The 13,043-nt window shown below is 48.4% G+C and overlaps 1 protein-coding gene across 2 annotated transcripts in view; it reads right to left on the bottom strand.

Annotated features, from left to right (window-relative positions):
- PARG (poly(ADP-ribose) glycohydrolase) overlaps window positions 1-13,043 on the bottom strand; it is a 379,986-nt gene that overhangs the window by 111,269 nt on the left and 255,674 nt on the right. For both annotated transcript variants that reach the window (XM_082268024.1, XM_082268025.1), the window contains one exon: window positions 11,374-11,452. In XM_082268024.1, the coding sequence (XP_082124150.1) occupies window positions 11,374-11,452 (79 nt within the window). The remainder of the gene's footprint in view (window positions 1-11,373; window positions 11,453-13,043) is intronic.

The raw sequence follows: 13,043 nt of genomic DNA on the forward strand, positions 1-13,043 counted from the left end.
GGAGGCGGCTCCGCCCCTCTGCACGCCTTCCGGCGCCTCCCCCAAGCTCCACGAGGTGTTTGGATCACCTCAAACAAGGCCGCCCCCATGCTGGAGACACGAGGCTACGCCAAAATGGCGGCTCGTGCGATCCAGCAAAAAAAAATGGCGGCGGCCTGTACTGAATAGCGGTGTGCTGCAGGGCACACAACACTCTCTCTGCATGGGGATATGGCGTGGTTGGCGGTACCGGCCCTGGCGGACCGCATGGCCATTCGGGAGGCCTGCTAATAGCTGGAGATCTGATTAGGAAGGCAGTCTACATGTCCGTGGCTTCTGACTGGTAGGTAGCTTATTCTTAACACCGTAAGATTCCCAGAATGCCACAGATTACATCTTTTTAACATGTATACAATTAGATTGTTAGCTCCCAAACCAAGCCTCCTGGCTTTTTGCACATAAAATCACACTCAAAGTAGGAGGATCTGTGTCATGTTATAGGATAGAGAGGGACTCTATCCTACCATACAGAGAGGGGCCCGCGTTCACCACAAGACCCGTCAGGGGAAAAGGGGGAACATACTACTCACCATACCGGAACCAGGCGGGCACCAACTCCTGACAGTACCCCTCTCCACCGGGGCGGGAGGGCTGTCGACCGATACGGACGCCGTGACTCATGGTCTTTGGCGTTTCAGAGAGACGTTTAACTCGCGTGGACAGTCCTTTAATGGGACTTTGTCGCGGCCGACCCAGCGCGGAGCTATGGCCTGCACGCGCTCGTAGGCTGAACTGGGGTGACCACCGGATCTCAACATCCAGCCCGTCGCCCAGTTCAGCTTTCTTGCTTGAAGATCTCACAGGAACACTGGAGAAAAAAAGCTGTCTAAAAAATCCTTTAAGAAAAAATTCTTGCCAGGACCTAAGATCCCAGCAAGGTATCTAGGTCCTTACTCCTAACTAGACAGAAAATAACTGATTTGCTGAGGCAGAGAGAGAGAGAGGATATACCCTCTGGGACTGCCCCTAGGGTGTGGCCAGAGCTTTTTAATTTCCTGTCTAGTCCTGCTCCTGTGGAGGCAACATAACCCGAAGGTGGTGTATCACCGAGGACTACGTCTGTCAATGAGCGCTAGAGAAAGTTTATTTGATTGCAGAAGAGATATTGCTGCCTGTTCACGTTTTTTTTACTTCAGTTCTGCTGTCACTATACTATAGAAGTGTTAGGAAAAAGTCTCCTTTGCAATTAGGAAATATTTCCAGGGCTGGGCTACCACTAGGCAAAATAGGCAGCCACCTAGGGCATAGCCACGGCCAGTTGTTGCTGGGTCCAACCCCCTCCCCCCACCCCAGAGGGTCCTATCCAAATACCCAGTCAGTGCATCTGCTGTAATACCCATGCTGCACAGCAACAGTGCAGGCTGTGCAGCAATCAGCACCGTCTCTGAATGTACAGCGGCTGATGGCATCCACCACTGCTGCCGGCTGTTCTCATCGCTAGGGTTTGGTTGCTAGGACTGCCCATGTCCTAGCAACCAATCAAGAGCTTGTCCCTCCCCCATGCCCTGGCATTCATGCCCCAAACCTATCCAGTCCCAGTGCCCAACCTTCCAGCTTCCACCTGTCCTGTAGCAGATTGCTTCAATGAGAAGGAATAGACTCTGATGTAGGCTGGGGTCTTCACAATACTCCCTCCTTCCCTTCTACTACCCCAACTATTCTCTTAAACCTCCCCTCTCTCCTTACCCCACTCTGCTCTTTCCGTCAAACTTTAGGGACCCTATTGAAAGGGAATGGGCTCTAGGCACCCTGATGTAAGGTTGCTTTAGGGGTCCTGATGTAAGGGGGCTGACTTTGGGAATCCAAATGAATGGGGGACTCTGACATAAAGGGGGAACTCTGGGGTCCCTGATTTGTTGAGGGGAGACCCTAGGGACCCTGATGTAAGGGGGGGGGGCTCTGGGAACCCTGATTTAAGGAGGTGGGCTATGTGGAACCTGATGAAAGTATATATGATCAGAGATGCAGCGAAGAGGCCCATGATCACTCTGGATGAACTGCAGAGATCTACAGCTGAGGTGGGAGACTCTGTCCATAGGACAACAATCAGTCCTATACTGCACAAATCTGGCCTTTATGGAAGAGTGGCAAGAAGAAAGCCATTTCTTAAAGATATCCATAAAAAGTGTTGTTTAAAGTTTGCCACAAGCCACCTGGGAGACACACCAAACATGTGGAAGAAGGTGCTCTTTCAGATGAAACCAAAATCGAACTTTTTGGCAACAATGCAAAACGTTATGTTTGGCGAAAAAACAACACAGCTCATCACCCTGAACACACCAACCCCACTGTCAAACATGGTGGTGGCAGCATCATGGTTTGGGCCTGCTTTTCTTCAGCAGGGACAGGGAAGATGGTTAAAATTGATGGGAAGATGGATGGAGCCAAATACAGGAGCATTCTGGAAGAGAACCTGATGGAGTCTGCAAAAGACCTGAGACTGGGACGGAGATTTGTCTTCCAACAAGACAATGATCCAAAACATAAAGCAAAATCTACAATGGAATGGTTCACAAATAAACATATCCAGGTGTTAGAATGGCCAAGTCAAAGTCCAGACCTGAATCCAATCAAGAATCTGTGGAAAGAACTGAAAACTGCTGTTCACAACCACTCTCCATCCAACCTCACTGAGCTTGAGCTGCTTTGCAAGGAGGAATGGGCAAAAATTTCAGTCTCTCGATGTGCAAAACTGATAGAGACATACCCCAAGCGACTTACAGCTGTAATCGCAGTAAAAGGTGGCGCTACAAAGTATTAACTTAAGGGGGCTGAATAATTTTGCAAGCCCGATTTTTCAGTTTTTTATTTGTTAAAAAAGTTTGAAATATCCAATAAATTTTGTTCCACTTCATGATTGTGTCCCACTTGTTGATTCTTCACAAAAAATTACAGTTTTATATCTTTATGTCTGAAGCCTGAAATGTGGCAAAAGGTCGAAAAGTTTAAGGGGGCCGAATACTTTCGCAAGGCACTGTATATATATATATATATATATATATATATATATAGACACAAAACAGGCAGGTGAGGGTCGCCGACTGCGCAAAGGGAACACCGACCCAGAGCACTAATGGACCACCTACTGGACCCTGTTAAAAAAAGAAAAACAAAAAATGGATTTTTGTAAAATCTTACCGTAAAATCCTTTTCTCTTAGCTCATTGACAGACGTAGTCCTCGGTGATACAGCACCTTCGGTTTATGTTGCCTCCACAGGAGCAGGACTAGACAGGAAATAAAAATGCTCTGGCCACACCCCAGGGGCAGTCCCCGAGGGTATATCCTCTCTCTCTCCGCCACAGCAAATCAGTTATGTCACAAAAGCAGTGCTTAGAGAATTTAACCCAACCCAACTCAAAAACAGAGGGGCGGGGACTACGTCTGTCAATGAGCTAAGAGAAAAGGATTTTACGGTAAGATTTTACAAAAATCCATTTTTCTCTATCGCTCATTGACAGACGTAGTCCTCGGTGATACAGCACCTTCGGGAAGTCCCAGAGCAGTATCACAAATGAGGGGTGGGAAAATGGAAATCAAATCCCAATCTAGAAGGCCCAACCGGTGCCAACTAGAAGTTTACAATGCTCATCCTTAATGATGATACTCAACAAAAAGAAATTTTTCAAACAGAAAAAAACCCTCGAGGTAGACCACCGGTCTCCTCAAATTGCGGCCTGCAAAACCTTGCGGCCAAATGAGGCATCCGCCGATGCCATCACATCAATTTTATAGAATTTTGTAAAGGTATGTACCGACGACCAGGTGGCCGCCTTACATACCTGGACCACTGACGCCTGATGGCGAAAGGCCCAGGAAGTACTGAGCGCTCGAGGGGAGTGCGCCCTAACAGGGAACGGAGGACTCTGACCCTTAATAGAATAAGCCTGTACCACCGTCTGTCTAATCCATTTGGCAATAGTCGCGGCAGATGCAGGCAACCCCTTTCTGGGGCCATCCGTGATCACAAAAAGTGAATCCGTCTTACGGAATGATTCCGTAGCTTTCAGGTATACCCTGATTGCCCGAACCACATCCAAGGAATGCAACGCATGTTCCCGATGATGATTGGGCTGAGGACACAAGGAAGGTAGTACAATATCTTCATTCAGATGAAAATCTGAAACCACCTTAGGAAGAAAGGATGGCTTAGGATGAAGTACTACCTTATCCCTATGAATCACTAGGTATGGGGACTGGCATGATAATGCAGCCAGTTCTGACACCCTGCGAGCAGAAGTGATAGCCACCAAGAAGGCCACCTTCTGGGATAAAGTAAGCAAGGGAATCTCCCTGATGTTTTCAAAGGGAGGTTTCTGTAGAACCGACAAAACTAAATTAAGATCCCAGGGCGGTAAGGGCGCGCGGACTGGTGGAGCCAGGTGCCGCACCCCCTGGATGAAATTCCGCACCAAGGACTTGGTAGCTAAAGGTTTCTGAAAGAAGATTGCTAATGCTGAAACTTGACCCTTGATGGTGCTCAAGGCTAGTTTCTGCTCAACCCCTTTTTGCAAAAAAGCCAATATTCGAGTCACCGAATAGGTACGTGGAGGAAATCCTAAAGATTCGCACCACGCAATATAAGTCTTCCATGTGTGATAATAGACCTTGCTGGAAGTCGCTTTCCTTGCTTTAATAAGGGTAGGAATGACTGAAGCTGACAACCCTCTGTCCTTCAGTACTTGGGTCTCAATGGCCAGGCCATTAAAACCAGCGACTGTAAAGCACGATGGTAAATTGGTCCTTGAGACCACAGACATTCCCTGAGACGAAGTTCCCACGGAACGTCTGCGACTAGCATGTCCAAGTCGGCCAGGCCGGCTTGACGAGGCCAGCCTAGAATTTCTAGGACCACTGGCGCTGACTGGATCTGAACCAGGCGTCCCTAGAGCTATCTGGCCCCGACCATCCGAGAAAGTCTGGTCGTTTTCTGTTCCCACACATTTATCAGATACCTGATTCCTATCAGGAAGGGTGATCTTTTCTGGTTGAACCTCAGGGACCGAAGTCACCCAGCTAGAGGCTTCTTGGTCTGTCTGGTCAACCAGATCCGATTCCTGTGGGGAATAGAGACTAATCTTAGGAAAAGGTAAAGGAAAAGATCTATTCAGGGAACGGTGACTACCGCTCCCTGTAGTACTTAAATGTTGGAAGGGAAGAATCGCACCGGTAGTAGTGGTCGATGCTCGATCTAATGTCCTGAATACCGGTGAAAACCTCCCCCCACCCTCAACACGGGTGGGGGCGCACCTTCAGGCTGTGTAATCCTTTGCTTCAGGTTTGGCTGAGTTGGTCCTCCGTTTGTCCGACCAGCCTTTCTTGAACCCTCCTGGAGGAGTCTTGCCTTTCCCGCTTGTTCCAGCCGGGCGTACGAACCCTTTATGGGCGGTAAAGAAAGGTCCTCGCTTGTTGCGAGGTCCCTTAGCTTTAGCAGCCTGTGGCAAGAAAGTGCTCTTGCCCCCAGTGGCATCCTTAATAATTTCATCTAGGGTGGCCCCAAATAGACGATTCCCCTGAAAGGGGAGATTCGTCAAGGTCTTTTTGGAACCTAGGTCAGCTGACCAGCATTTTAACCACAGCACACGTCTGAGGATTACCGCTGACATAGATGCATGCCCTAATAGGGGAGTAGTGTCCAGGGCTGCGTCACAGATAAACTGTAGCCCTTGTATAATCTGTTCCATCAAATCAGATGTTTCCTGGGGAATATCTTTTCCCCTAAGGTCTTGGCGTACCAATCTCGCCCATTCCGTAAGTGTCTGGGAAACTAGACCAATAACAATTACTGGTCTAAATGCTGACCCTATCAGAGAGGGACTCTGCTTCCATCTTCCGATCCACCGGATCCTTAAAGGACGAAGTGTCCTCCACTGGGATAACCGTGGCTTTATTCAGCCTGGAAATAGGTGGATCCACCACTGGTGGTACCGTCCATTTCTTAATGAAGGATTCCTCAAATGGATAGCGTCTAGCTTGGAAATCGTAAAGGTACGCTTAGAATGCTCCCATTCTCCTTTAATTTTATTACCAAAACACTTGGGTACAGGAAAAACCTTCACCGTTTTGATGGGCTTGTTAGTACCAAAGGGAATCTCTGTTTCAGTTGCCTCTGCCGGTAAAACCTCAAGTCTTAAGGTTTCCCGCACTGCCACAACTAGTGCGTCCACCAATGCTTCTTCCTGAATTATAGCGGGAGAAGGAACGTCCTCCTCACTGTCTGAGGGAGCTTTACCTGAGGTAACAGCCCTTGCAGAGGGACCTGCAGCTGCAGTGACCATCTCTGAATCTGAGTCAGAGGTGTCAGATAATATAGGGGTAGGCGGGGGTCGCTTCCTTGACCCCCGTCCCTGACAGGCTGCCTCCACCTGAGCCACCAAAGACTCCAAAACTGCTGTAAATGCATCCATACTCGGCGGGTCCCGTGGCCCCCTCGAGGGAAACAGGTGGGGGAATTTGTGTGGCAGGGTCCATGATTATTCCAGTAACTTCCCGGATAATACAATTCAATTAAATAAAAAAAATGGATTTTTGTAAGATCTTACCGTAAAATCCTTTTCTCTTAAGCTCATTGACAGACGTAGTCTTCTTGATTCTCAAGAGCTGGGTTATGTTGTCTCCGCAGGAGTAGGACTAGGCAGAAAGACAAAACGTTCTGGCTCCACCTTAGGGGCAGTCCCTGAGGGTATATCCTCCCTCTCTCTGCTACAGGGAATCAGTTCTGTTTTAAAGCAGTACAGAGAATTTAACCCAACCCAACTCCATGATAGAGGGGCGGGTACTACGTCTGTCAATGAGCTTAAGAGAAAAGGATTTTACGGTAAGATCTTACAAAAATCCATTTTTCTCTATCGCTCATTGACAGACGTAGTCTTCTTGATTCTCAAGAGCTGGGACATCCAGAAGCAGTGCCACAAAATGAGGGGTGGGATTGACAGAATCAAAATCCAATCTAGAAGGCCCAACCGGAGCCAACCAGAAGTATCAAAGGACTCATCGAGTAAACAGATGAGACCTACCCCACAAATCCTCGAGGTAGACCAACAGTCTCCTCAAACAGTGGCCTGCAGGAACCTTGCAGCCAGAAGAGGCATCTGACGATGGCATCACATAAACCTTATACAATATTGTAAAGGTATGAACCGACTACTAAACAGTCGCCTTGAAAACCTGAACCACTGACGCCTGATGGCGGAAGGTCCAGGAAACTCTAAGCGCCCGAGTAGAATGCGCCTTAACAGGGAACGGGGGATCCCGACCCTTAGATAAAATAAGCCTATACCACCGTCTGTCTGATCCATCTAAAGATGGTCGCAGCAGAACAGGCAACCCCTTCTTAGGGCCATCCGTGATCACAAACAGTGAATCCGTCTTACAAATTGAATCCGTAGTATTCAAGTATATCCTGATCGCCCGAACTACATCCAAGGAATGCCATGCAAATTCTCGAGGATGATTGGGCTAAGGACATAGGAAGGACAATACACTGTCCTTATTCAATGAAACTTTGAAACCACCTTAGAAGGAAGGATGGATTCGGATGAAGAACAACCTTATCCCTATGAACCACCAGATCTGGGGAACAACAATATAATGCAGCCAGTTCTGACGCCCTGCGTGCAGAAGTGATAGCCACCAAGAAGACCACCTTCTGGGATAAAGTAGGCAAGGGAATCTCCATGATATTTTCAAAGGGAGGTGTCTGAAGAACCGACAGCACCAAATTAAGATCCCAGGATGGTAACGGCGCGTGCACTGGCAGAGCCAGGTGTCGCACCCCCTGGATGAAATTCCGCACCAAGGAATGAGTAGACAAAAGCTTCTGAAAGAAGATAGCAAATGCTGAAACCAGACCCTTGATAACACTCAAGGCCAGCTTCTGCTCAACTCCCTGTTGCAGAAAGCCAATATTCGGACTACCGAATAAAGATGTAGATGGAACCCAAGGGATTCACATCACACAATATAAGACTTCCATGTACGATGATAATCTTTCTGGAAGTCGCTTTCCTTGTTTTAACTAGAGTAGGAATAACTGAAGCTGACAATCCCTTGTCCTTCAGCACCTGGGTCTCAATAACCAGGCCGTTTAAAACCAGCGATCGTAAAGCAGGATGGAAGATCGGTCCCTGAGACAGTAGATCCTCCCTGAGAGGAAGTCTCCACGGGACGTCCGCCATCAGTCTGACCAAGTCGGCGTAACAAGCTCGACGAGGCCAGTCCGGAGCTGCCAGGATTACTGGAATTCCTTCCTCCTCTATCTTGCGAAGAAGTCTTGGCAGTAACCCAAGAGGAGGGAAGGCATACATTAGCTGGTATTGCCCCCACGGGGCGATCAGTGCGTCTGCGGTTTCTGCTAGAGGATCGCGGGAGCGAGCCACGAATCTCTGAACTTTCCTGTTGAATCGAGAACTGATTCCCTGTAGCAGAGAGAGGGAGGATATACCCTCAGGGACTGCCCCTAAGGTGGAGCCAGAACGTTTTGTCTTTCTGCCTAGTCCTACTCCTGCGGAGACAACATAACCCAGCTCTTGAGAATCAAGAAGACTACGTCTGTCAATGAGCGATAGAGAAAAACTTTTTTTTTTTTTTCAGACCCCCAGCGCCACAAAAAGCCCCTTAGTGTTACCTGCTAGGGATCCCTATCGATCGAGAGAGAGAGAGATAGACCCCCAGGCTCACCACTTGATGCTCACAGTTTAACTGCAACAGGTTACAGCGCTGTCTTCACAAACAGGAAGTCTTTTGGCTGGCTGCCCAGGAAGAAAGGAGGCGGCTCCGCCCCTCTGCACGCCTTCCGGCGCCTCCCCTAGCTCCACGAGGTGTTTGGATCACCTCAAACATGGCCGCCCCCATGCTGGAGACACGAGGCTACGCCAAAATGGCGGCTCGTGCGATCCAGCAAAAAAAATGGCGGCGGCCTGTACCGAATAGCGGTGTGCTGCAGAGCACACAACACCTTCTCTGCATGGGGATTTGGCGTGGTTGGCGGTACCGGCCCTGGCGGACCGCATGGCCGTTCGGAAGGCCTGCTATTGCTGGAGATTTGACTAGGAAGGCAGTCTACATGTCCGTGGCTTCTGACTGGTAGGTACTTTATTATTATTACAGTAAGATTCCCAGACTGCCACTGATTACAATCTTTTTAACATGTATACAATTAGATTGTTAGCTCCCAAACCAAGCCTCCTGGCTTTTTGCACAAAAAATCACACTCAAAGTAGGGGGATCTGTGCCATGTTATAGGATAGAGGGGGACTCTATCTTACCATACAGAGAGGGGCCCGCGTTCACCACAAGACCCGTCAGGGGAAAAGGGGGAACATACTACTCACCATACCGGAACCAGGCGGGCACCAACTCCTGACAGTACCCCTATCCACCGGGGCGGGAGGGCTGTCGACCAATAGGGACGCCGTGACTCATGGTCCTTGGCGTTTCAGCGAGACGTTTAACTCGCGGGGTCAGTCCCCCAGTGGGACTATGTCGCGGCCGACCCAGCGCGGAGCTATGGCCTGCACGCGCTCGTAGGCTGAACTGGGGTGACCACCGGATCTCAACATCCAGCCCGTCGCCCAGTTCAGCTTTCTTGCTTGAAGATCTCACAGGAACACTGGAGAAAAAAGCGGTCTAAAAAATCTTTTTAAGAAAAAAATCTTGCCAGGACCGAAGATCCCAGCAAGGTATCTAGGTCCTTACTCCTGACTAGACAGAAAAAAACTGATTTGCTGTGGCGGAGAGAGAGAGGATATACCCTCGGGGACTGCCCCTGGGGTGTGGCCAGAGCATTTTTATTTCCTGTCTAGTCCTGCTCCTGTGGAGGCAACATAACCCGAAGGTGCTGTATCACCGAGGACTACGTCTGTCAATGAGCGATAGAGAAAAGGGGATCGCCCTCTGAGCACCTCCATAGAGGCCCACATGAAAACGAAAATCCCCCTTACAGTGGGCCGTCCGCCATGATGCGGACGCGCAGGCAAGGTACCCAGAGGGTCCGCAGCACTAAAAGCGAAAGTGCCCTATGCAATAATGGTGGCATGCAGTCATCAAAAAGGTGACCACCCTCATAGCGCCCCCTCTTCTAAGAAAGGCGCCAAACTGGCTGCATGGCCTAGTAGTTTGGTAGAGGCCCAGCCGCACAGATCTCATCCAAGGGAAGGCGGGTGGCTGTAGGACACTCACAGAAGGTGCCCACTTGGCCGCGGCCTACTGCGGGCGCCCCGCCGCCTAAGCGTGAAGCCCGCCGAATCTGATCACCCAGGGACAATGGGGGAGAAGGCAGATGCCCAAACGAAGGGTGGTGGCTTCAGCCACCCTCACTGGGGTCACCCAAACAGTGTCCTGCCGGTAGGTTACAAGCTAAATTTTCTGCCGAGTGTGCAGGGCGGACCTACGGATGTGAACCCACTGCTCCCCCAGCCCAACACAACAGCCGGGGAGCTCTTAGGACCCCCCCTGCCCAGGTCACTAACCCCCAGGGTGGCGAGGGACCCCATTGTAACCCCCGGTGTGCCCCAGATAGAACCAGTCAGCAGCAACACCCAATTCATAGCATATGGCAAAAGCCAGCTCACAACCTCCAGAGAGGGGGTGGGGGGGTGAGGAAGACCTACGGTGACCCTAGAGGGGGTGAGGAAGACCCACGGTGACCCTAGAGGGGTTGGGGAGAAGGAGGGGAACCCGAGGGTCCCACCGCCCCAGGGAGGGGCCCACGTCTACTCCAAAACCCGCAAGGGGGAGAGGGGGGACAACTACTTACCATACCGTGGAACCAGGTGGGCACCGCTCCGGACAGAACACCTCTCCACAGGAATGTAAGAGAAAAAGGTGTTTTCTTTTGCTTTAATTCTGTTCATGTGGATTGTTGGCTATTTCTATTTTGGTAACAGTTTCTTAAAGAGGAGCTCCAGGGTTCTCCCAAAAAAAGACTTTTCCGGGGATCCAGCGATGTCCTCACCAGAACAGATTTTTCAATCGCCTTTGGGTGCAGGCGTTGGCATCTTTTGTAAGGGAAACAGAAAGTTAAGCCTTGTGGCTTCACAGCCTGTTTCCTACTGCACATGCACGAGCTACGCTGTGCGATGTGAATGGGCCATTAGTCTTCTGCGACCTGTGATGTGTCCTAGAAGATTGTGGGGGAACCAGGTACCCGCTTAACTCACTCCCCCCCCCCCCCCAAAAAAAAACAAAACTAAAAATAACAATAATAAAAAAAAAAACAAATGTGGCAGTGGAGGGTGCAAACAGAGCGCCCCCCTTTTTGGTGGAGCTCCACATTGAAATCTAAAAAAATCTTTTTACCGCACAAGCAAAATTAAAAACAGAATTAAAGGCTTACCTAGGAGCTTGATCTTCATGAACACGGTCCCATTTGTAGGTTTCAGCATATCCTTTATATTCACTGTACTGCTCTGCACCTAGAAAAGAAATAAGCACATTTGAAAGCACTGAAGTGAAGAATGTATTAAATCCAAAAACAAAAATGTTCATCTATTTTCATCTGGTGAACCAGCCAGCAAGTTTGATTTTTTTTATTAAAAGAACAAGCTCTCCAGCAGAATGTATCAGTTTACATGCATGAGACAAACCATTTAACACTGGCGGGGGTGATTAAAATTTGTAATTTGTGTGAGCTAGAGTTTGGCTAGTGTATCTAAATCTGATAATACATTTAACACTCCACCCCCCCCCCCCCAGACAGACAGAAGCGTTGTCTGCTGTGCCCCCCTGTGCTTATTCCTCAGAGTTGTGTCTCAGGAGGTGCGTTAGAATAAATGATACAAACAATAAAAGAAAGTTGAAGGAACATATTGGTTCTAGTGGTAACGGTTCATTTCATGGTTTATAGAGACAGAGACTACTGGCAGATGAACTGGCTTGCTTAAGGTCCCTTTCACGCATGCTGTCCGATCAGGTCCGCCTGTTAGTTTTTCAGGCGGATCTGACTGGACACTGCATTGTCCTCTATGGAGCGGCAGATGTCAGTGGACACATGACGGTCCTATTTTCCATCCGTCCGATCGAATCAAATGGCATTGGCTGGAGACTGACAGGCGGTCTGTTTCCATCTGATTGCCCCATAGAGGAGAGTGGGACTGTGTCTGTGTCCGCTTTGCACAGCGGAGCAGACATAGATCTGTCATCTGTCTCCTCAGCGGGTATCAGCGGAGAGATCCCCTGCTGAGCAAGTGGATTCCACATAACGAAGGTGCCAGAGTGAAAGGGGCCTAAAGCTTAACCACTTAAGGACCAAGCCTATTTCTGACACTTGTTGTTTACAAGTTAAAATCAGTGTTTTTTTGCTATAAAATTACTTAGAACCCTAAATTATTATATACAGTATATATATATATATATATATATATATATATATATATATTTTTTTTTTTTTAGCAGAGACTCTAGAGAATAAAATGGAGATTGTTGCAATACTTTATGTCACACCGTATTTGCGCAGCGGTGTTACAAACGCAAATTTTTTTGTGAAAAATACTTTTTTTAAATTTAAAACAAATATTTCTATAATGTGAAAGATAATGTTACGTCGAGTAAATAGATACCAAACATGTCATGCTTCAAAATTGCACGCAAGCTCAGAGGGACGGGGTGCTTGAAATTGTTTTTTTTTTTCCCCTTATTTATTTTACCTTTTATTTTTACACTGTCCCTTTAAAAACATTTTATCACTTTTATTCCTTTTACAAGGAATGTAAACATGTAATAGAAATAAGGACAGGTCCTCTTTAATATGAGATCTGGGATCAAAAAGACCTCAGATCCCACATCTACCCTTAAAAGCAAAAAAAAATTTTCTAGCAAGAAAAAAACGAAATGGCCATTTAATGGTATGATGTAGCTCCGGTCCTTCAAGGCCATAGCGTTGAGTGGGGGTCATCTTGCCTTCCTCCTTGGGACATGGACGGACCGGATAGCTTTCTACTGACGGCTCAGGTAAGCGGGGAAAAACGGGAAGCGGCGGGAGGGGGGTGCCACTGGGACCACTTTTAT

The sequence above is a fragment of the Pelophylax lessonae genome, assembly GCF_965119305.1.
Source record: "Pelophylax lessonae genome assembly, chromosome: 9".
Classification (NCBI taxonomy): Eukaryota; Metazoa; Chordata; class Amphibia; order Anura; family Ranidae; genus Pelophylax; species Pelophylax lessonae.